Raw genomic sequence first — 22636 nt, 5'->3', positions numbered from 1 at the left:
CACCAATGTAAGGAACATTCTTCCCACTGATCACCAATGTAAGGAACATTCTTCTAACTGATCACCAATGTGTTAATAAATGCAGTCACTATATCTGATCTCCCCACAGTACACAATTATTTTAGTAAATATAAACCGTTAAATACCTTTTCTCATCAGCAGTATATAGCAATCTTGTGACGTCTATCAGTGTCTAGTTAAAGCTTGTAGGAGGAGCTTTCATTCTACGCTGACTGTCCTATGAGCCTGCAGGACCCCTGACCCTCTGTCTGGACACTGCTAATTGGCCCTGTGCTGATCACATACACCCTCCCAAAAAGAAAAAAAAAACTCTCTAGCAATACACACCAAACTGAGCATGTGCAGATTGAGTCCAAGGCTCTGTTCTTTTAGGAGATGGATTGGGGACTGTGGAAGAAGGGGAGGATCAGAGAAGACAGGATCAAACGGCCTTATTACACAATGTGGAGGATTAACCCCTTCCACAGAGTATAACAAGCTTTACTGTATATACACTAGACTGATATTTACTGTTGTGGGCTTAGTAACAGTTTAAGGTTTGCTCCATACATTAATCAGTAGAATGAATGAAGAAAATCTACATTTAATATAAAAATTACCAGACATGTGCACTGCCCAAAAATGTGTGCGTTTTCGTTATATTCATTTTTTTGGGGGATTTTTTCGGAAATTCGAAAATTCACAATTCGTAAATTTTAAATTTACTAATTGTCAAAATTTCCAAAATTTCAGAATTCAAAATTCCAGAATTCGAAAATTCAAAAACTCCAAATTTTCCGATTTCAAATTTCCGAAATTCAAGAAATTCAAGAATTCGGAATTCAGAAATTCAAAAAGTCTAATTTTCCGATTGTCAAATTTTATAATTTTAGAAATTCCAGAATTTGACAAAATCGGAAAATTAGTTTTTGAATTCCGAATTTTTGAATTTCCCGGAATTTCGGAAATTTGACAATCGGAAAATTAGAATTTTTTTGAATTTACAAATTTACGGAATTCCGGGAAATTCAAAAACTCGAATTTTTCGATTTGTCAAATTCTGGAATTCAAAAACGAATTTTCCGAGTTGTCAAATTTTATAATTTTTGAAATTCCAAATTTGACAAAATTCTGGAATTTCGAAAATTAGAAAATTTGACAATCGGGAAATTTTAATTTTTGAATTTCCGAATTCTGAATTTTCGAAATTTGACAATCGGAAAATTAGTCTTTTTGAATTTCCGAATTTCTGAAATTTTTAATTATCGAATTTCCGGTATTTTGGAAATTCGACAATCGAAAAATTCGATTTTTTTTTTGAATTTACAAATTTCCGAAATTCCGGGAAATTCAAAAATTCGGAATTCAAAAACTCCAATTTTCCGATTTGTCAAATTTGGAACTTCAAAAATTGTAAAATTTGACAACTCGGAAAATTAGAGTTTTTGAATTCCGAAATTTTTGAATTCCCCGGAATTTCGGAAATTTGAAAATTCAAAAAATTCTAATTTCCCGATTGTCAAATTTCCAAAATACCGGGAATTCGATAATTCGAAAATCTGAAAATTCAGAAATGCGAAATTCGGAAATTCAAAAAGTCTAATTTTCCGATTGTCAAATTTCGGAATTTGAAAATTTAAAAAATTTTGGAATTTCGAAAATTCAGAAATTCGAAATTCAAAAATCCGAATTTTCCGATTGTCAAATTTTCTAAATGTTCGAAATTCCTGAATTTTGTCAAATTTTCCGATTGTCAAATTTTCTAAATTCCAGAATTTTGTCAAATTTGGAATTTCAAAAATTATAAAATTTGACAACTCGGAAAATTTGAGTTTTTGAATTCCGAATTTTTTAATTTCCCGGAATTTCGGAAATTTGAAAATTCAAAAAATTAGAATTTTCCGATTGTCAAATTACCAAAATCCCTGAAATTCGATAATTCAAAAATGTGAAATTCGGAAATTTCCGAAAATACTAAAAATGAAAAATTCGGAAATTTTAGAATGAACGAATTTGTCAAAATTCGTTAAAAAAAACTAATTCGGAACTAAACAAATTGCACGTGTCCAATGATTACAGACATTCACGTACCTGAGTGAGGCCCGAGGCTTGGAGAAGCTCCTGCGGAGAACGACTGCCGATCAGAAACTGGTTGGGGGGGTGCAGGCCGAGGATTCGGGAATAGACGTTATTCCTCACCTGCACGGCACACCAAAACAAAATCAAGGCTTAAAACTTTACCGAACGTCTCCGGGATTAAAAATAATAAAGTGATGAAAATTATAAAAAAAATTTAGTAAGAAAACAAAATATGTTTTTCTGAAGCAATTCAAGTTGATCAAATAAATTCCAATTATCAATATTATTGTACTAAAGTAGATCTCCCTGCTTGTGTTTCATCCATCCTGCGGATCTATCCCTCCTCCATCATTATCCCACCAGTCATCGGATCAGGAAACATCCCAGACATGATGAAGCAAAGCCCCGCCTCTACCAGGATGGCCACGCCCCCATACAGACGACGCACAGCACACAACAAGGCGGGGTATAAGCCAGTAATGTGTGAAGATGGGCAGTCCTTACCTTTTTCTTAAAATTGACAAAGTAATTGGATTGGTCGATGAAAAAGAATTCCAGAGCCGACCTTCGGAGATTATAACGGCGCAGGTGGACCTCGCGAAGCTGCGAGAGCGGCCGCTTAAAGTCGTAACCGATTCCTGGAGGGAGGAAAAGAAGTCAGAAACTTTCTTGAATTTTTTTTCCACCCAAACTTCATTTTGCTTTTACTTTACCCGGCGTCCTGCGCACCCCGCTTCCTTTACACCCCGCTTCCTTTACACCCTGCGTCCTGCGCACCCCGCTTCCTTTACACCCTGTGTCCCGCGCACCCCGCTTCCTTTACACCCTGCGTCCCGCGCACCCCGCTTCCTTTACACCCTGCGTCCCGCACACCCCGCTTCCTTTACACCCTGCGTACCCAGCTTCCTTTACACCCTGTGCACCCCGCATCCTTTACACCCCGCTACCTTTACACCCTGCGTCCCGCGCACCCCGCTTCCTTTACACCCTGCGTCCCGCGCACCCCGCTTCCTTTACACCCCGCTACCTTTACACCCTGCGTCCCGTGCACCCCGCTTCCTTTACACCCTGCGTCCTGCGCACCCCGCTTCCTTTACACCCTGTGTCCCGCGCACCCCGCTTCCTTTATACCCTGTGTCCCGCGCACCCCGCTTCCTTTACACCCCGCTTCCTTTACACCCCGCTTCCTTTACACCCTGCGTCCCGCGCACCCCGCTTCCTTTACACCCTGCATCCTGCGCACCCCGCTTCCTTTACACCCTGCGTCCCGCGCACCCCGCTTCCTTTACACCCTGCGTCCCGCACACCCCGCTTCCTTTACACCCTGCGTACCCAGCTTCCTTTACACCCTGTGCACCCCGCATCCTTTACACCCCGCTACCTTTACACCCTGCGTCCCGCGCACCCCGCTTCCTTTACACCCTGCGTCCCGCGCACCCCGCTTCCTTTACACCCCGCTACCTTTACACCCTGCGTCCCGTGCACCCCGCTTCCTTTACACCCTGCGTCCTGCGCACCCCGCTTCCTTTACACCCTGTGTCCCGCGCACCCCGCTTCCTTTACACCCTGTGTCCCGCGCACCCCGCTTCCTTTACACCCCGCTACCTTTACACCCTGCGTCCCGCGCACCCCGCTTCCTTTACACCCTGCATCCTGCGCACCCCGCTTCCTTTACACCCTGCATCCTGCGCACCCCGCTTCCTTTACACCCTGCGTCCCGCGCACCCCGCTTCCTTTACACCCTGCGTCCCGCGCACCCCGCTTCCTTTACACCCTGCGTACCCAGCTTCCTTTACACCCTGTGCACCCCGCATCCTTTACACCCCGCTACCTTTACACCCTGCGTCCCGCGCACCCCGCTTCCTTTACACCCTGCGTCCCGCGCACCCCGCTTCCTTTACACCCCGCTACCTTTACACCCTGCATCCCGCGCACCCAGCTTCCTTTACATCCCTGCATCCTGCGCACCCCGCTTCCTTTACACCCTGCATCCTGCGCACCCCGCTTCCTTTACACCTCGCGTCTCGTGCACCCCGCTTTCTTTTATACTTTGCGTCCCGCGCACCCCGCTTCCCTTTACACCATGCGTCTTGCGCACCCCGCTTCATTTACACCCTGCATCCCGCGCACCCCCTTCCTTTATAACCCTGTGTCCTGCGCACCCCGCTTCCATTACACCCTGCGTCCTGCGCACCCCGCTTTCTTTGTACCCTGTGCACCCCGCTTCCTTTACACCCCGCTTCCCGCGCACCCTGCTTCCTTTACACCTGGCATCCTGTGCACCCCGCTTCCTTTATACCCTGTGCACCCCGCTTCTTTAACACCCTACGTCCTGTGCACCCAGCTTCCTTACCACCCTGCGTCCTGTGCACCCAGCTTCCTTACCACCCTGCGTCCTGTGCACCCAGCTTCCTTACCACCCTGCGTCCTGTGCACCCCGCCTTCCTTTATACCCTGCATCCTGTTTTCTGCGCACCCGGCAAATCCTGCAACTTTTACATCTTGCAACCTCTACACCCTGCGCGCCCCGCACCCCCGTTCAAATTTTACACCCTGCATCCTTTTCACCCTGCAACCTGTACACCCCATAATCTTCCCATAAAGCAAACATGAAGAATTCGAAGTGTATGGAAGCCCTCGTCTTGTAAAACAATCCATTCCGTTTAAAATAGAAACTAAAAGTAAAAGAAAATGTTTACGTATATAAAAAGGGAGACATCAGCACACAACTTCCCAGTGGATGGGAGTCAGAAAACTGACCATGGTGGGAGGATTGTGTTCTCATGCTTAGCGTGGTCAGTTTTTAATAGAAAAGCAGAAGGACTGGCTCAGGAACCCCAGGGATTTCACACAAAGGAAGCAATACATGGTACAGCAGCCACACACCAGGAATATGAAATGTTGGGGTAACATATCGGCACAATTATAAAGGCGCCCCCCCCCCCCCCGGCTTGGGGAAGATAGGAAAGGAATGGCGCCTCACCCTCCTCCGTCTCCTCCTTCTCACTGCTCAGGTCGTAGAAGTAGATGTGCTGCGTGGTGACCTCCAGCCGCCCGGGAATGAAGTCCACGACGGTGATCAGCTCACAGTCCTCCGAAATCACCAGCTTCTCCCTCTGGTTCGGCTCTTTGGTCTCCTCACTGAAAGAGGCGGGACAGACGGTAAGGACCACCCCCCAACCATGACGCTGCGCCTGCTGGGTACATTTTTTTTTTTTGGGGGGGGGGGGGGGGTTTTCTTGGATTTTTTTTTCTAATATGCAATGATCTATCCACCACCCGCCTTCCACTAGATGCGCCATTCCTCGCAGAGCTCCAATTTTTTCTGCACTTATATAAGCCCCATTGAGAACGTCTGTTGATGACGAAACGCGTCTGGGACGGCGTACACTGACGTCACTTATGCAAGCGCCCTTCCCTGGGTCTGCTGCACATTCTCTGGTGCCGTTTAGGGACTTTTTGTTTTACTTTTGATATTGGCACATGGAAAAAAAAGCGTACAGACCCAAGAACTCAGCACAGGGATGGTGGGAACCCCTCATAATGGGCACAGCGGGTGTACAGACCTGGGAACTCAGCACAGGAATGGTGGGAAGCCCTCATAATGGGCACAGCGGGTGTACAGACCTGGGAACTCAGCACAGGGATGGTGGGAACCCCTCATAATGGGGCACAGCGGGTGTACAGACCCGGGAACTCAGCACAGGGATGGTGGGAACCCCTCATAATGGGCACAGCAGTGTGCAGACCAGGGAACTCAGCACAGGGATGGTGGGAACCCCTCATAATGGGCACAGCGGGTGTACAGACCCGGGAACTCAGCACAGGGATGGTGGGAACCCCTCATAATGGGCACAGCGGGTGTACAGACCCGGGAACTCAGCACAAGGATGGTGGGATCCCCTCATAATGGGCACAGCGGGTGTACAGACCCGGGAACTCAGCACAGGGATGGTGGGAACCCCTCATAATGGGCACAGCGGGTGTACAGACACGGGAACTCAGCACAGGGATGGTGGGAACCCCTCATAATGGGCACAGCGGGTGTACAGACCCGGGAACTCAGCACAGGGATGGTGGGAACCCCTCATAATGGGCACAGCGGGTGTACAGACCCGGGAACTCAGCACAGGGATGGTGGGAACCCCTCATAATGGGCACAGCGGGGTGTACAGACCCGGGAACTCAGCACAGGGATGGTGAGAACCCCTCATAATGGGCACAGCGGGTGTACAGACCCGGGAACTCAGCACAGGGATGGTGGCAACCCCTCATAATGGGCACAGCGGGGGGTACAGACCCGGGAACTCAGCACAGGGATGGTGGGAACCCCTCATAATGGGCACAGCGGGTGTACAGACCTGGGAACTCAGCACAGGGATGGTGGGAACCCCTCATAATGGGGCACAGCGGGTGTACAGACCCGGGAACTCAGCACAGGGATGGTGGGAACCCCTCATAATGGGCACAGCAGTGTGCAGACCCGGGAACTCAGCACAGGGATGGTGGGAACCCCTCATAATGGGCACAGCGGGGTGTACAGACCCGGGAACTCAGCAGGATGGTGGGAACCCCTCATAATGGGCACAGCGGGTGTACAGACCCGGGAACTCAGCACAGGGATGGTGGGAACCCCTCATAATGGGCACAGCGGGTGTACAGACCCGGGAACTCAGCACAGGGATGGTGGGAACCCCTCATAATGGGCACAGCGGGGTGTACAGACCCGGGAACTCAGCACAGGGATGGTGAGAACCCCTCATAATGGGCACAGCGGGTGTACAGACCCGGGAACTCAGCACAGGGATGGTGGCAACCCCTCATAATGGGCACATCGGGTGTACAGACCCGGGAACTCAGCACAGGGATGGTGGGAAACTGCCATTCCACTCCTTGTCAGTGAAGGGTGTGGTTGCTAGTTCCTTTGCTCCTGTGCTCCAGAGACCAGGGGCTAGAGTGGCTTCTCTGCCCCAGGAGGGATGCTGGATCCTGGGGAAGAGCCGGGCGGGGCCCCCCTGGATAGGCCTGTGGAAGATTCTGGGCCTACCCAAAGGAAAGATGAGTCCCTGTCAGCCTCCAGACAGAGGACTGTCAGTAAGTTGAAGCGGATTGAGAAGGAGGAGGAGAAATTGATGGTTTTGATGGCCGAGTTCAGAAAGAAAAAACAGATCTGTGCTAAAGTATACAGTAAGAAAAGACCGGCTCTGAGGCCTGAGCTGAAGGACCTGGAACAAGCTGTGAGGAAACAGAAGGATTTGCTGTATTCTCTGAAGGAGAAGAGCGGAATATTTAAAAAAATATATAAGAATGAGGAGCGATTTAATCGCATGAGAAGAGGAGCCGCTTCATGCATGGAGGATGGGGAAGCCAGCGAGGAGATGCAGGTGCAGGCACCTCTGACATTCGCTGAGCCCTCTGCCCCCTTCACACCCCAGCAATGTGGCACATCTCAGGAGGGTGAAGGTCCTGCCATGCTGGATTTCATAACCAAGTTGGAATCCCCTCCAGATGCGGTTTCCCCGGATGGTGATGTCAAGATGGACACCGTTTCTAGTCCTGTGGAGAGAGCAAGATCCACCATGGAGTCTGCAGCAGCTGAGGGAAGCTCTGATCCCAGCCATAAAATCGCACAGGTGACAACCCAGCAAGCAGGTACAGTGTGTGTGCAGGATGGTGGTGGGAACTTTATTATTGACAATAAGCTTGCTGAGAGTTGTAGTGCTGCAGGCAGTCAGCCCATAGACAATGTACAGCCTACACCTGATAAAAACTGCCAGTCTGCGGAGAGGTCCATGGACAATACAGTGACTTTGCCTGGACCAGGCACAGCGGCTGTACCTGCGAATGATGGAGGAGATGCTGGGTGCAGTGGTGCCACAACTCTGCAGAAGTCTGCATTGGACAGGACTGGAGCTGTGTGTACAGAGCGGGGGGAGGGGGTGGGTCCTGACTCTGCTAATACAATCCCAGCTGAATCAGACGCTTTGCCGGCAGGTGTGACTGTGTCTAAGGACAGGACTGCAAGTACTGGGGGTGGAAGGAAATCCTATGCTGGTGTTGCTGCTGCAGGATCTGGGAAGGGGGAACAAGCAGGGAAGGAGCATGGGAATGTTTTGTCTTCCTCCATGTTTAAAAGGAGGAATGTTGTGCAGCTGAGGTGGGAAGGCGGTGGAATCCCCCCACATAGGAGGGCGGTGGTGGATAAGATTCTACAGATGGGGTTCACGCCCGCAGATATCTTCGCCCTGATCAGTCTGGCAGGTTCTTATGAATATGATTTGTCCTTTCTCCGCCCGGAGTCTTTGGACATATTTTGGGAGAAATATGAACACGTGTGTAGGGGCCTGCCGGACTGGAAGGGGCTCATGCCCAAACTTGTCTCCCGCCAGCCACTCATTAAAGTGGTCACGATTCTGGTCCGTAATGAGTCCATACCACCGGGGGATCTATGTATATGGCTGAGGAGGTATGGAGACGTCCTGGGCCCCCTAAAGAAGATTCTGGATGACCGGGGAATATGGACGGGGGGATGGTCTGTACAGTTGAAACTAAAAGTCATTGACCATGTCGTCCAGCATCTGCCATCCTCAGCTTTCCTGGGGAGGGACAGGCTGACCATCTTTTATCCAGGCCAGCCAAAGCTCTGCAATAAATGTGGAGACAAGAGTCACCTTGCATCCTCCTGTCCAGTGATGAAGTGCTCTCTGTGCCAGGGTATAGGACATCTGGCTAAGGATTGTAACCTCATAAGGTGCAATCTGTGCAATGCGGTGGGACATCCTTATAGTCAGTGTCCTGAGGCAGTGCACAATAAGCCTGAGCTCATGAGGGAGTTCTTCCGCCTGGACATGGAGGATGCTCGGAGCTCAACAGCTGGAGGGCCTGTGAGTCCATCTGAGTCTGTGCCAATTCCCAATGTGTCCGTGGTGCCCCAGACTGTGCCAATTCCCAATGTGTCCGTGGTGCCCCAGTCTGTGCCAATTCCCAATGTGTCAGTATCCCCCCAGTCTGTGCCAATTCCCAATGTGTCCGTGGTGCCCCAGACTGTGCCAATTCCCAATGTGTCCGTGGTGCCCCAGACTGTGCCAATTCCCAATGTGTCCGTGTCTTCCCAGTCTGTAGGTAAGGTGTCAGTTGCAGAGAATGTGTCCAATCCTTCTGTGTCTTCTAAAATTGCAGAGGCAGCAAGAGGTGCTGGTGCATCAGGTGCGGTGCCTGTCCCCCTCCCTCGATGCTGCAGGGTTCCTGTTAAGGATCGTGGGGTGCAGAGGAGTGGGGAGGATGGTGAAGAGGCTGGCCTGGGGGTAGATAAGGGAAGGGAGTATGGGGGGGAGGGGGGTGAAGGATGTGGGGAGGCTGCTGACTCCGGGTTGTCCAAGGATGATATGGAGTGGTTGGAGGATAAAAGGAGGAGAGGCAAAAAGGAGGTACAGTTACCTTAAGTCCTGAGGTTTTGCCTTTGGCGAATAAATTTACGGTACTGTCTGAGGATGACTATGAATGGGACTCGTTCAGTTCTGCATCCTCTATGGATGAAGAGTGCCAGGGTGCAACGAAGCGCGCTGGTTCTCCAGGGAGAGGGAGTAGCCAGGCTGGGAAACAGCCTCAGCCACCTTAATGGCAGTTCCCACTCACTTTATATAAAAGGTGACATGCATGGTGATGCTCTTTAGTCTGGCTCTCCCGTAGGGATTATGTTGTGCGCAATTTGGTTTGCACCGTTTATTATGTTCTTGTGTTTGTTTGTTTTGTATAGTCATATTCAATTATTTTGTAAATATGTTTTATTTATTATGGTTTTATTGGATATAAGTTGTTGTTTGTAAGATTTTTTCAATAAACAAAATTAACCCCTCATAATGGGCACAGCGGGTGTACAGACCCGGGAACTCAGCACAGTGATGGTGGGAACCCCTCATAATGGGCACAGCGGGTGTACAGACCCGGGAACTCAGCACAGGAATGGTGGGAACCCCTCATAATGGGCACAGCGGGTGTACAGACCCGGGAACTCAGCAGAGGGATGGTGGGAACCCCTCATAATGGGCACAGCGGGTGTACAGACCCGGGAACTCAGCACAGGGATGGTGGGAACCCCTCATAATGGGCACAGCGGGTGTACAGACCCGGGAACTCAGCACAGGGACGGTGGGAACCCCTCATAATGGGCACAGCGGGTGTACAGACCCGGGAACTCAGCACAGGGATGGTGGGAACCCCTCATAATGGGGCACAGCAGGTGTACAGACCCGGGAACTCAGCACAGTGATGGTGGGAACCCCTCATAATGGGCACAGCGGGTGTACAGACCCGGGAACTCAGCACAGGGACGGTGGGAACCCCTCATAATGGGCACAGCGGGTGTACAGACCCGGGAACTCAGCACAGGGATGGTGGGAACCCCTCATAATGGGCACAGCGGGTGTACAGACCCGGGAACTCAGCACAGGGATGGTGGGAACCCCTCATAATGGGGCACAGCGGGTGTACAGACCTGGGAACTTAGCTCAGGGATGGTGGGAACCCCTCATAATGGGCACAGCGGGTGTACAGACCCGGGAACTCAGCACAGGATGGAGGGAACCCCTCATAATGGGCACAGCGGGTGTACAGACCCGGGAACTCAGCACAGGGATGGTGGGAACCCCTCATAATGGGGCACAGCGGGTGTACAGACCCGGGAACTCAGCACAGGGATGGTGGGAACCCCTCATAATGGGGCACAGCGGGTGTACAGACCCGGGAACTTAGCTCAGGGATGGTGGGAACCCCTCATAATGGGCACAGCGGGTATACAGACCCGGGAACTCAGCACAGGGATGGTGGAAACCACTCATAATGGGCACAGCGGGTGTACAGACCCCGGAACTCAGCACAGGGATGGTGGGAACCCCTCATAATGGGCACAGCGGGTATACAGACCCAGGAACTCAGCACAGTGATGGTGGGAACCCCTCATAATGGGCACAGCGGGTATACAGACCCCGGAACTCAGCACAGGGATGGTGGAAACTCCTCATAATGGGCACAGCGGGTATACAGACCCCGGAACTCAGCACAGGGATGGTGGAAACTCCTCATAATGGGCACAGCGGGTGTACAGACCCCGGAACTCAGCACAGGGATGGTGGGAACTCCTCATAATGGGCACAGCCAGTGTATTATATACAGCGCCGCCATCAGTGGGGTACAGGCAGTACACCTGTAAGGGGCCCGATGGTCCCCGGGGGCCCGGCCGCAACCCCCCCCTGAAGCTGTGAAAGGGGCCCCAAAATTCCTGATGGCGGCCCCGATGATATATATTATAGATTATAGGATTTCAGATTGCTTACTGATAAATATTTAGCAAATCCTCGTCGCCCAGCTGGTCGTCCTCCATCTCGTTCACCTTCGCCTCCTTCGCCACCGCGAGCGGGAAAGAATCGGTGAGCGTCTGACTCTGGTCAGTACCTGGAAAAAGATGAGATTAAAAAAAACACACCCTCAAGGCGGAGCCAATCCCTCACATGAACCCCCCAAGAAACGCCACCCAGGGGCGCCGCACGCAGCGCAGCTCACCCAGGTTGTCGCGGAGCGCGCTGGCCTCCGTGTGATCGTCAAACTTGTAATTTGGCACCAGCTTCAGCCGCATTCTGGAATAGGTCTCCGCACTGGACAGCTTCCACCGGACCTCCGGCGGGTTCCTGGCGCATGGAGAGGGCAAAATTTTTAAAAAAATTAACAGTTTCAATACCGGGCGCTTTTACCCCCTTTCTGCCCAGGCCAAATATTCAGCTTTAAGCGCTCTCACACTTTTCAATGACAATTTCGCGGTCTTGCTACATTGTATCCATATGACATTTTTATCATTATTATTTTTTTTGCTAAATAAACTAAAAATAAGGACCAAAAAAAAATGAAAAAATAAAAAATAAATGTATTTCTTTTATTTTTAATTTCTTTTTCATTTAATTTTTTTTTTATTTAAATAAAAAAGAAATTAGAAATAAAAAAATAAATGTTATCTTTTAATTTCATTTCTTTTTTATTTTATTTATTTCTAATTTATTTTTTATTTAAATAAAAAATAAATTAAATTAAAAATAAATTTAAAAAGAAAATTAATTAATTTATTTTTTATTTATTTTATATTTTTTTATTTCTTTATTTTATTTCCAATTTATTTTTTAATTTAATTTTTTTTATTTAAATAAAAAATAAATTAGAAATAAAAGAAATAAAAAAATATAAAAAAATATAAATAAAAAATAAATTAATTTCTTTTATTTTTAAATTAATTTTTCATTTAATTTATGTGTTATTTAAACCAGTGGAGGGGGGATAATGGTGTGGGGTTGATTTTCAGGGGTTGGACTTGGCCTTTTAGTTCCAGTGAAGGGAACTCTAACGGCGTCACCATACCAAGACATTTTGGACAATTTTATGCTCCCAACTTTGTGGGAGGAGTTTGGGGACGGCTCCTTCCTGTTCCAACATGACTGCCCACCAGAGCACAAAGCAAGGTCCATAAAGACATGGATGAGCGAGTTTGGGGTGGAGGAACTTGACTGGCCTGCACAGAGTCCTGACCTCAACCCCATAGAACACCTTTGGCATGAATTAGAGCGGAGACCGCGAGCCAGGCACAAAGCAAGGTCCATAAAGACATGGATGAGCGAATTTTGGGTGGAGGAACTCCTGACCGCAATACTCAAATTGATGGCAGGACTCCACCTGGGCCCAGCACTTCCCGTTCCCCCCCCCGTCCCCCACGGTCGCTTACCGTTCGGCCCAGGCACCGCGAGGACAGGTCAGCAGGCGCAGCACAGACTTCCATTGTCTCAGGACCGTGTTATGGTGGCTGTTGATCTGTTTCAGCACACTGTTATATCGGGCATTCTCCCGCGACATCCTCTTCTTTACCGACTCCAGGATCAGCTCCTGTAACACACCAATAAGAGACGTTCACAAGCGGCAGACTCCGCCCCCCTGCTGGCCATTTTGGATTTGGCTACGAAAAGTCCAGATTTCAATTTCAGTGATTTTATTTATTTGAGTAATTTGACCAATATTTATAATTTTTTTTTTTTGCTAAATAAACTAAAAATAAAGACCAAAAAAAAAAAATGAAAAATAAATAAAAAGATAAATGTATTTCTTTAAAAAAAAAAAAAAAATATGTCTCCTTCGAGTCACTGGACCTGTACACCTGCAGAGGCTCCAACCATAAATGAAATTAAATAAAAATACTAGCATACTACAAAAGAAGAAGAAGAAGAAGAAGAAGAAGAAGAAGAAGAAGAAGAAGAAGAAGAAGAAGAAGAAGAAGAAGAAGAAGAAGAAGAAGAAGAAGAAGAAGAAGAAGAAGAAGAAGAAGAAGAAGAAGAAGAAGAAGAAGAAGAAGAAGAAGAAGAAGAAGAAGAAGAAGAAGAAGAAGAAGAAGAAGAAGAAGAAGAAGAAGAAGAAGAAGAAGAAGAAGAAGAAGAAGAAGAAGAAGAAGAAGAAGAAGAAGAAGAAGAAGAAGAAGAAGAAGAAGAAGAAGAAGAAGAAGAAGAAGAAGAAGAAGAAGAAGAAGAAGAAGAAGAAGAAGAAGAAGAAGAAGAAGAAGAAGGCTAAAGAGATAAGAATAAAAGAAAATTAAATGAATACAATTAAATAAAAGACAGCTAAGAAATATGATGAGAATAATGAAATGAAACAAAATAATACAATTAAATAAAAAAATAAATTGCGAAGAACGAAGATAAGAATTAAATATAATAAATTAAATACAATACAATAAAATACAATAACATTTAAAAAAAAAGCACGCTAAAAGAGCTTAGAAAAAAAGATCATAAGAATACAAGAAAAAAAATAAAATAAGAAAATATGCAAATTAATAAATAAAATAGCTAAGCGTGCATAGGCAGGAATTAGGAACACGCATGTCGCGATTATAAAAATAAATAAAAAAAAAGTGAAATAAAAAATATGATAATATTTTATCATTATGAGGGGTTCCCACTATTCCTGCACTTAAATTCTAGGTCAGCACACCTGTCGTGTCCATTATGGGGGGGGTCATAAACTGTGACTTATATAAAGAATTAAACGTTTTTATTGGTCAAAACTTTAACTGTACAGTGACACACTACATAAAGAACATAATGGAATAAGAAAAAAAGTGACCACCAGTCTACTTACCTTAAATTTGTCTCTGCTCTCTCCCTTCTCGGCCTCCCGTCTCAACGAGCTGCTCATAAGTGCATCATAGCAGGAGTTCCAGAAGGAGGACATCTGGTGGTGACTCTTCGCAAAGGTGTCCTTCTCAAACTGCTCCATGGTGGGCTGGACCTGAGGGGAGAGGACAGACCAGTGATATCAAAGGGGTCCAATCACAGAGCTCCAGTGTAAGGCAGGAAAAAAATAAAAAAAGAGAAAGACAAATACAAGAAGAAAATAAAAATAAAATAAAAAATAAAGAAAAAGCAAAAAGTCACAATCACTAATCACAAAAGAGAACAGGTGGGAGAGGAGAGACTAGCTCACAGTGGACCAGCCCTAGGGAAGACCAGCAATATGGTAGACCAGCCCTAGGGAAGACCAGCAATATGGTAGACCAGCCCTAGGGAAGACCAGCAATATGGTAGACCAGTCCTAGGGAAGACCAGCAATATGGTAGACCAGCCCTAGGGAAGACCAGCAATATGGTAGACCAGCCCTAGGGAAGACCAGCAATATGGTAGACCAGCCCTAGGGAAGACCAGCAATATGGTAGACCAGCCCTAGGGAAGACCAGCAATACGGTAGACCAGCCCTAGGGAAGACCAGCAATATGGTAGACCAGCCCTAGGGAAGACCAGCCCTAGGGAAGACCAGCAATATGGTAGACCAGCCCTAGGGAAGACCAGCAATAGGGTAGACCAGCCCTACGGAAGACCAGCAATAGGGTAGACCAGCCCTACGGTGGAGGGCCCTAGGGTAGACCAGCCCTACGGTGGAGGGCCCTAGGGTAGACCAGCCCTACGGTGGAGGGCCCTAGGGTAGACCAGCCCTACGGTGGAGGGCCCTAGGGTAGACCAGCCCTACGGTGGAGGGCCCTAGGGTAGACCAGCCCTACGGTGGAGGGCCCTAGGGTAGACCAGCCCTACGGTAAACAATCCTTAGGTAGACTAGCTCTGCTATGGACGAGCCCTGGGTTAGACTATGCCTTCTATGGACCAGACCTGCAGTAGACCAACCCTACAACAGACTAGCCCTACGGTATACAGTACTAGTGTGAAGGAGGAATTAAAATGGAAACTTAAGAAAACAATATAAAAGAAAACAATGACAGAAACATAAAAGAACATCTTTCTCTAGCATGCAATGAATAACTGGTCTTACATGTTTCTCAATGAAGAGCCTCCACTCGGTGGTGGTGCAGAAACTCTGGAAGTCCTCATAGAAGGTGGGGCTTCCATTGGTAGGTGGCAGAGATGGTAAATATTGCTGCAGCTGTAGTAACTCGAAGCACTGGTCCATTAGTGTGCGGATAATGGGCACCAGGCAGGAGTAGGCCTCAGTCTTGGCATTGAGGGATTGCAGGAGTGGAGTCTGCAGGTTCCCCAGCAGGAAACAAGCCTCTTCCTTCTTCAGTGAGGAGGCACTTTGGAGGAGGCTGTGCAGTTTTACATAGGCTGATGAATGCATCTAAAAGGGGAAAAGCCAACCCAAACAAGATATTTTAGATAGAGCAGTCAACCCCTATGCTTCTAGATGTTCCAGCCATGGGATCTCCCCATCATAATTTCCAGCTCTTTTCCTGTCTACCTGGGAGCAGGGACAAACCATTGCGTGTTCCTGTCATCCCATTGTTTCCCCACTCAGTATCTCCTTTTTAAAATTTTCATAATAGGAAGTTACTATAAACCAGAGGCATTGCTAGGGGGTGGCTATTGGGGCTATAGCCCCGAGTCTCTTGTCCCAGTCCAGAATGTAGGGGTCCACAGGGGCAGTCTGAGCCTTGGTAGCGATGGCTCCGGCTCCACCCCGCCTCCAGACTCTACTCTTAGTCACTGGTTTCTAGAGCCACCTAGCGTGTTGCAACCAGTGACGTCATGGCCGCAACTCTCTTCCTGCCCAGCCTTCAACCCGGAGGAGGATTCCACTTCCTCCTCCTCTGCACTAGTGCACATGGGGCCTGGCCTGGGACGACTGGACTGGATCATATCGCAGCTGGACCGGTTGCAGCGTGGAGTGCAAAGCAGCGACATAAAACAGGTAAGGGGAGGCAACTGGGAAGAGCCCAGGAGGGGAAGAGAGAGAGAGGACACCGCCACCCTGAGCAGCATCCCGAGCGCCTTCAAGAGCTCACTGTGACTGGACCAGGAAGAAGACAGGCTAGCCGAGGATGGGCGGGAGGTAGATGGATGACACTTGCCTGCCAAGACAGAAAGGGCTGGGACAGTAGGGACTGCAGGCAGGGCTAAGGGGTCTCTCATCCACCCCCTCTCTCATGATGAGGGGGAGGCCCTCTGGGGACCCTAATGTAAGGAAGGGGCTCTCTCTGGGGAGTCTGATGTAAGGGGGGATCCGCACTCAGATATGCAACTATATATACACACCCACACGTATATGCTTGCCCAAGCGTATGACTCTACTTCGCTGCTATGGGCTCTAGCCCCAGATCTTTTGTAGACCCAGCAACGCCTCTGCTAAAACCCCAGCATGGAGAGAGGGAAGCCCTCAAAAAGACCACAGTAGGGAACTCGTCAAGAGAAATCTCATCCATAGAGCCCCCAAGTGTTGTCAGGTGGCTTCCAGTTTCCGGCACAAATTCTTCATTTTGGCTGGGCTTATGGTTTTCAATGAGCCTATATATGAACCAACATATATCTCTTCCCATAATCCCATTGGCGATTTCACCAAGATACTGCAACATCAATATTCTCCAGTAGAGGCTTTCTAACAAAATGTATTCCAATAAACTGGAAGACCGTTGAAAGGCAGACTACTCTCACCTGCTGATAATCTAACTTGATGAACCCCATGATAATCCGAAGTCCAATCTGAGCCATCTCCTTCAGGTCCGATGTCCCATTCACCAAGTAAAACCAAACTCCCAACTTGTCCAGCAAGTTACTGACTCCTTCAAAGATCTGCAACCGAGGGGAAAAAAAAAAGACAAAAAAAAAAGGCGAAACATGTTTTTGACACAAAAATAAGAAGGGGAAGCACTCACATTGCCACATCCGTAAATTTGTGGAGATACAGAGAAGGGTCCCCAAAGGGTGACCCGAGGTCAGACTTTGAAGGCACAGTAAACAATGAAGAATATTAAAAATCACAATTAAGACAAAAATACATATGGTATGAAAAGGAGCATGAAAAAACTAATTAAAAAAACATAGGGGTTCGGTGGTGGCAAGAAAAAGGAGAAACAGGTCTCACTTGCAGGAAAGTCAGCCTTGTTCAACAAAGTAGTTAAAGAAAGGGTGATGTCCAACAAAGATGGAAAAGGAGGCTGGCTCCAATTATCTCGTAAAAGGGATTTGTAAAGGCCAATGGCTCATGTCAGATTGGCTTAAAAAAGGTATGTATACGGATTTCTTTTTTACAGGGCTAGATAAGTTAGTGTTAGATTGTGGATGTCTGTAGATGCAGAGATTTTAGTGTTAGGGTGGACTTAGACTTCAATGGTTAATGGGTTCAATGGTTCAAAAGTGAATGGGTTCAATGGTTCAAAAGTGAATGGGTTCAATGGTTCAAAAGTGAATGGGTTCAATGGTTCAAAAGTGAATAGGTTCAATGGTTCAAAAGTGAATGGGTTCAATGGTTCAAAAGTGAATGGGTTCAATGGTTCAAAAGTGAATGGGTTCAATGGTTCAAAAGTGAATGGGTTCAATGGTTCAAAAGTGAATGGGTTCAATGGTTCAAAAGTGAATGGGTTCAATGGTTCAAAAGTGAATGGGTTCAATGGTTCAAAAGTGAATGGGTTCAATGGTTCATGGGTTCAATGGCTCAATGGTCCATGGCTCAATGGTTCAATCATGGGTCAATGGTTCAATCATGGGTCAATGGCTCATGGGTCAATGGCTCATGGGTCAATGGCTCATGGGTCAATGGCTCATGGGTCAATGGCTCATGGGTCAATGGCTCATGGGTCAATGGCTCATGGTTCAATGGCTCATGGTTCAATGGCTCATGGCTCAATGGATCATGGCTCAATGGATCATGGCTCAATGGATCATGGCTCAATGGATCATGGGTCAATGGTTCATGGGTCAATGGTTCATGGGTCAATGGTTCATGGGTCAATGGCTCAATGGTTCATGGGTCAATGGCTCAATGGTTCATGGGTCAATGGCTCAATGGTTCAGGGGTCAATGGCTCAATCGTTCATGGGTCAATGGGTCAATGGCTCAATGGTTCATGGCTCAATGGTTCATGGCTCAATGGTTCATGGCTCAATGGTTCATGGCTCAATGGTTCATGGGTTCATGGGTCAATGGCTCAATGATTCATGGGTCAATGGCTCAATGGTTCATGGGTCAATGGCTCAATGGTTCATGGGTCAATGGTTCATGGGTCAATGATTCACGTGTCAATGATTCACGTGTCAATGATTCACGTGTCAATGATTCACGTGTCAATGGGTCAATGGTTCACGTGTCAATGGGTCAATGGTTCACGGGTCAATGGCTCAATGGTTTACGGGTCAATGGCTCAATGGTTCACGGGTCAATGGTTCACGGGTCAATGGTTCACGGGTCAATGGCTCACGGGTCAATGGCTCACGGGTCAATGGCTCACGGGTCAATGGCTCACGGGTCAATGGCTCAATGGTTCACGGGTCAATGGCTCAATGGTTCACGGGTCAATGGCTCAATGGGTCAATGGGTCAATGGCTCAATGGTTCACGGGTAAATGGCTCAATGGTTCACGGGTCAATGGTTCACGGGTAAATGGCTCAATGGTTCACGGGTCAATGGTTCACGGGTCAATGGCTCAATGGTTCAGGGGTCAATGGCTCAATCGTTCATGGGTCAATGGGTCAATGGCTCAATCGTTCATGGGTCAATGGGTCAATGGCTCAATGGTTCATGGCTCAATGGTTCATGGCTCAATGGTTCATGGCTCAATGGTTCATGGGTTCATGGGTCAATGGCTCAATGATTCATGGGTCAATGGCTCAATGGTTCATGGGTCAATGGCTCAATGGTTCATGGGTCAATGGTTCATGGATCAATGGTTCATGGATCAATGATTCACGTGTCAATGATTCACGTGTCAATGATTCACGTGTCAATGATTCACGTGTCAATGGGTCAATGGTTCACGGGTCAATGGCTCAATGGTTTACGGGTCAATGGCTCAATGGTTTACGGGTCAATGGCTCAATGGTTCACGGGTCAATGGTTCACGGGTCAATGGTTCACGGGTCAATGGTTCACGGGTCAATGGTTCACGGGTCAATGGCTCACGGGTCAATGGCTCAATGGTTCACGGGTCAATGGCTCAATGGTTCATGGCTCAATGGTTCACGGGTCAATGGCTCAATGGTTCACGGGTCAATGGTTCACGGGTCAATGGTTCACGGGTCAATGGCTCAATGGTTCACGGGTCAATGGCTCAATGGCTCACGGGTCAATGGCTCAATGGTTCCCGGGTCAATGGCTCAATGGTTCCCGGGTCAATGGCTCAATGGTTCCCGGGTCAATGGCTCAATGGTTCCCGGGTCAATGGCTCAATGGTTCCCGGGTCAATGGCTCAATGGTTCACGGGTCAATGGCTCAATGGTTCACGGGTCAATGGCTCATGGGTCATGGGTTAATGGCTCAATAGCTCATTGGTTCAGTTACCAATGGTTCAGTGGTCAATAGTCCATTGGCCCTCCAAGGAAAGGATTTTACACCAAGTTCAAAAAACGTGGAGTCTTTACCCTTCGGGTTATAGTACCGGCTACAAGATAATTGGACACTGGCAAACAAAAACTGTAGGCCAAAGCTGGAAAAATAGACAGATGCAGGTAAGCATCCTTGATATCCAGAGAAGTCCGGAAGTGTTCCTGGTGGGGGGACTGGAATGTAAACATGAAGAGCCTTATAGTGCAAAAATCGTCTTGTTACATTGCCTAAAGCATGCGTCTTCAAACTCTGGTCCTTCAGTTGTTCAGGAACTACAATTCCCACCATGCCTAGTCATGTCTGTGAATGTCAGAGTTTTACAATGCCTCATGGGATGTGTAGTTCCGCAACAGCTGGAGGGCCGTAGTTTGAGGATCCCTGGCCTAGAATATCAAATTAGCAAAAAAAAAAAAAAAACGAACATAACTGTACCTTCTCACTCCAGAGGACCTCATTGCTGTCTCCTTCCGAAAAGAGGAAATCTTGGAGAAGTCTCAGCAGCTTCAACACATTCTGAATGAGGCCAGGCATGGTGGAGGCGGGGGCCTCCTTAATGTCCGTATAAGCCGACTCCAGCATCATCTCCAGCAGGCTGAAAGAGATATACATACATCAAAAAAAGCTACATTTTATTTAAAGTATATCAAAAGTCAAAACTTTTTTTGGGGTTGGATAGAGCGGGGAAACGCTTAGAAACGCCAACCAAATTTATTTTTTGGTGTCCGTATCCCATTGAGAAGATACAACAAGAAGAGGGAAAATACTACGTGATCTACCGTATTAATCGGCGTATAACACGCACAGGCGTATAGCACGCACCCCAATTTAGGAGGGAAGTTATAGAAAAAAAAACACTTAAAAGAAATAAACCACTTTGAAGCAAAATAATGGCCAGTGCCCATCTGCCGCCTCAATGCAACCCATGTGCCCATCTCTCATTAGTGCAGCCTGATGCCCATTTGCAGACTCACTATCTCTCATGCAGTGCAGCCGTATACACAGTCCCGCCTCAGCCATCGGCATTGGATCAGCTCCTGTGATTGACAGAACACTGGTCCAATGCCGGGGGCGGAGGCGGGACTGTGTGTGTGAATGCCAGAGCCGGGTAAACATCTTTCGCCTCAACGCAGCCCATGTGCAGCCTCAACGCAGCCCATGTGCCCGTGGGCAGCCTCAACGCAGCCCGTGTGCCCGTGGGCCGCCTCAACGCAGCCCGTGTGCAGCCTCAACGCAGCCCGTGTGCAGCCTCAACGCAGCCCGTGTGCAGCCTCAACGCAGCCCGTGTGCAGCCTCAACGCAGCCCGTGTGCAGCCTCAACGCAGCCCGTGTGCCGCCTCAACGCAGCCCGTGTGCCGCCTCAACGCAGCCCGTGTGCCGCCTCAACGCAGCCCGTGTGCCGCCTCAACGCAGCCCGTGTGCCGCCTCAACGCAGCCCGTGTGCCGCCTCAACGCAGCCCGTGTGCCGCCTCAACGCAGCCCATGTGCCCATCTGCAGCCCATGTGCCCATCTGCAGCCCATGTGCCCATCTGCAGCCTATGTGCCCATCTGCAGCCTATGTGCCCATCTGCAGCCTATGTGCCCTATTTTCAGGGGGAAAAAGTGCGTGTTATACGCCAACACCGTAAATTGAACTTGTCACAAGAAAAAAAAAAAAAGTGTTCCCATTTCAAGATTTCCCCTTTGAATGTAAACTTTGAGATTTATCTCATCACTTCCAAGGACAAAGAGAGAGGGTGAGCTGGGACACACAAAAGAGTGAAAAAACAAACAAAAAAAGGGAGGTTTTAACCGCCCCATACGCCATCCAAAAGTCAAAGAAAGTTTTTCCTTCAGGGACAATACGTTTTGTATGTGATGTTGTCAGAGAGAGAAAAACTCTTCATAGTGCTGACCTTCGTTTGATTTCATCCTGAGGTCTCACCAACTCACAGGCCGATCCGAGCTTAGTGAGGACTGAGAAGACCTGACCGCGTTCCTTCCACGCTGCGTCCTCCGAGCCTTCCACCCCTCTCCAGGTGACCGAGAAGATGATGTTGGTGAGAAGGTTGCACAGCTCTTCTTCAGGGGTCTGCTGAAGGGAAAATTATTAAACACGCGGAACTAGAATTTCAAACATGGTCACCAACTCCTTCAGCCAATGTATGGCTACTGAAAACCGTTGGGAGTCACACAGACCACAACCTTCCCAAACCAAAAGTCTAGAGCAGTGGTCTCTAAACTGTGGACCTTGAGGCATTAATTCTGGCCACGGACACCAACTGTGTCTCAAGGGCCACAGTTTGGAGACCACTGCTCTAGACTTTTTTTTTTTCCTGCCACTGACACCAATGATGGGTAAGAAGTAATCTTCCCCCTGACACCAACTATTTCTCTCCAGAATAACAAAAATTGGCAATGGTTTACTCCCACCGAGTCCCCCTAAAGTCTGAAAGGCAGTAAACTGACCCTTCATTTAGAAAGTTTAGAGACCTCTGGTCTAGAGCAGGGGTCTCAAAACTGAAGCCCGCGGGCTAAATGTGGCTCTTTGCTTGCTTTTATTCAGCCCTTGGGGCCCGGTTCCTCTCACCGACACCAAAGACGGGGCAGAATTCCTCCCACTGACACTAGAGATGGGGGAACCATTTCTCTCACAGACCCCAATTATGGGGCACTATGCCTCTCACTGACACCAATTATTATTATGCAATTTTTTTAACCACTTAACCCC

At 48.1% G+C, this 22636-nt stretch overlaps 1 protein-coding gene across 3 annotated transcripts in view; it reads right to left on the bottom strand.

The window, feature by feature from the left end:
• NBEAL2 (neurobeachin like 2) overlaps positions 1 to 22636 on the bottom strand; it is a 246062-nt gene that overhangs the window by 49348 nt on the left and 174078 nt on the right. For 2 of the 3 annotated variants that reach the window (XM_040355232.1, XM_040355234.1), the window contains 11 exons: positions 21822 to 22000; positions 20361 to 20520; positions 17043 to 17180; positions 15427 to 15732; positions 14245 to 14394; positions 12842 to 12999; positions 11638 to 11762; positions 11412 to 11529; positions 5063 to 5220; positions 2584 to 2717; positions 2092 to 2199 (listed from right to left, as the gene is read on the bottom strand). In XM_040355232.1, coding sequence (XP_040211166.1) covers positions 2092 to 2199; positions 2584 to 2717; positions 5063 to 5220; positions 11412 to 11529; positions 11638 to 11762; positions 12842 to 12999; positions 14245 to 14394; positions 15427 to 15732; positions 17043 to 17180; positions 20361 to 20520; positions 21822 to 22000 — 1734 coding nt within the window. The remainder of the gene's footprint in view (positions 1 to 2091; positions 2200 to 2583; positions 2718 to 5062; positions 5221 to 11411; positions 11530 to 11637; positions 11763 to 12841; positions 13000 to 14244; positions 14395 to 15426; positions 15733 to 17042; positions 17181 to 20360; positions 20521 to 21821; positions 22001 to 22636) is intronic. The other variant, XM_040355233.1, reaches the window with a different exon arrangement.

The sequence above is a fragment of the Rana temporaria genome, chromosome 5 (genome assembly GCF_905171775.1).
Source record: "Rana temporaria chromosome 5, aRanTem1.1, whole genome shotgun sequence".
Lineage (NCBI taxonomy): Eukaryota > Metazoa > Chordata > Amphibia > Anura > Ranidae > Rana > Rana temporaria.
The sequence above is the reverse complement of the archived record's forward strand: the minus strand, read 5'-3'. Positions and strand labels throughout refer to the sequence as shown.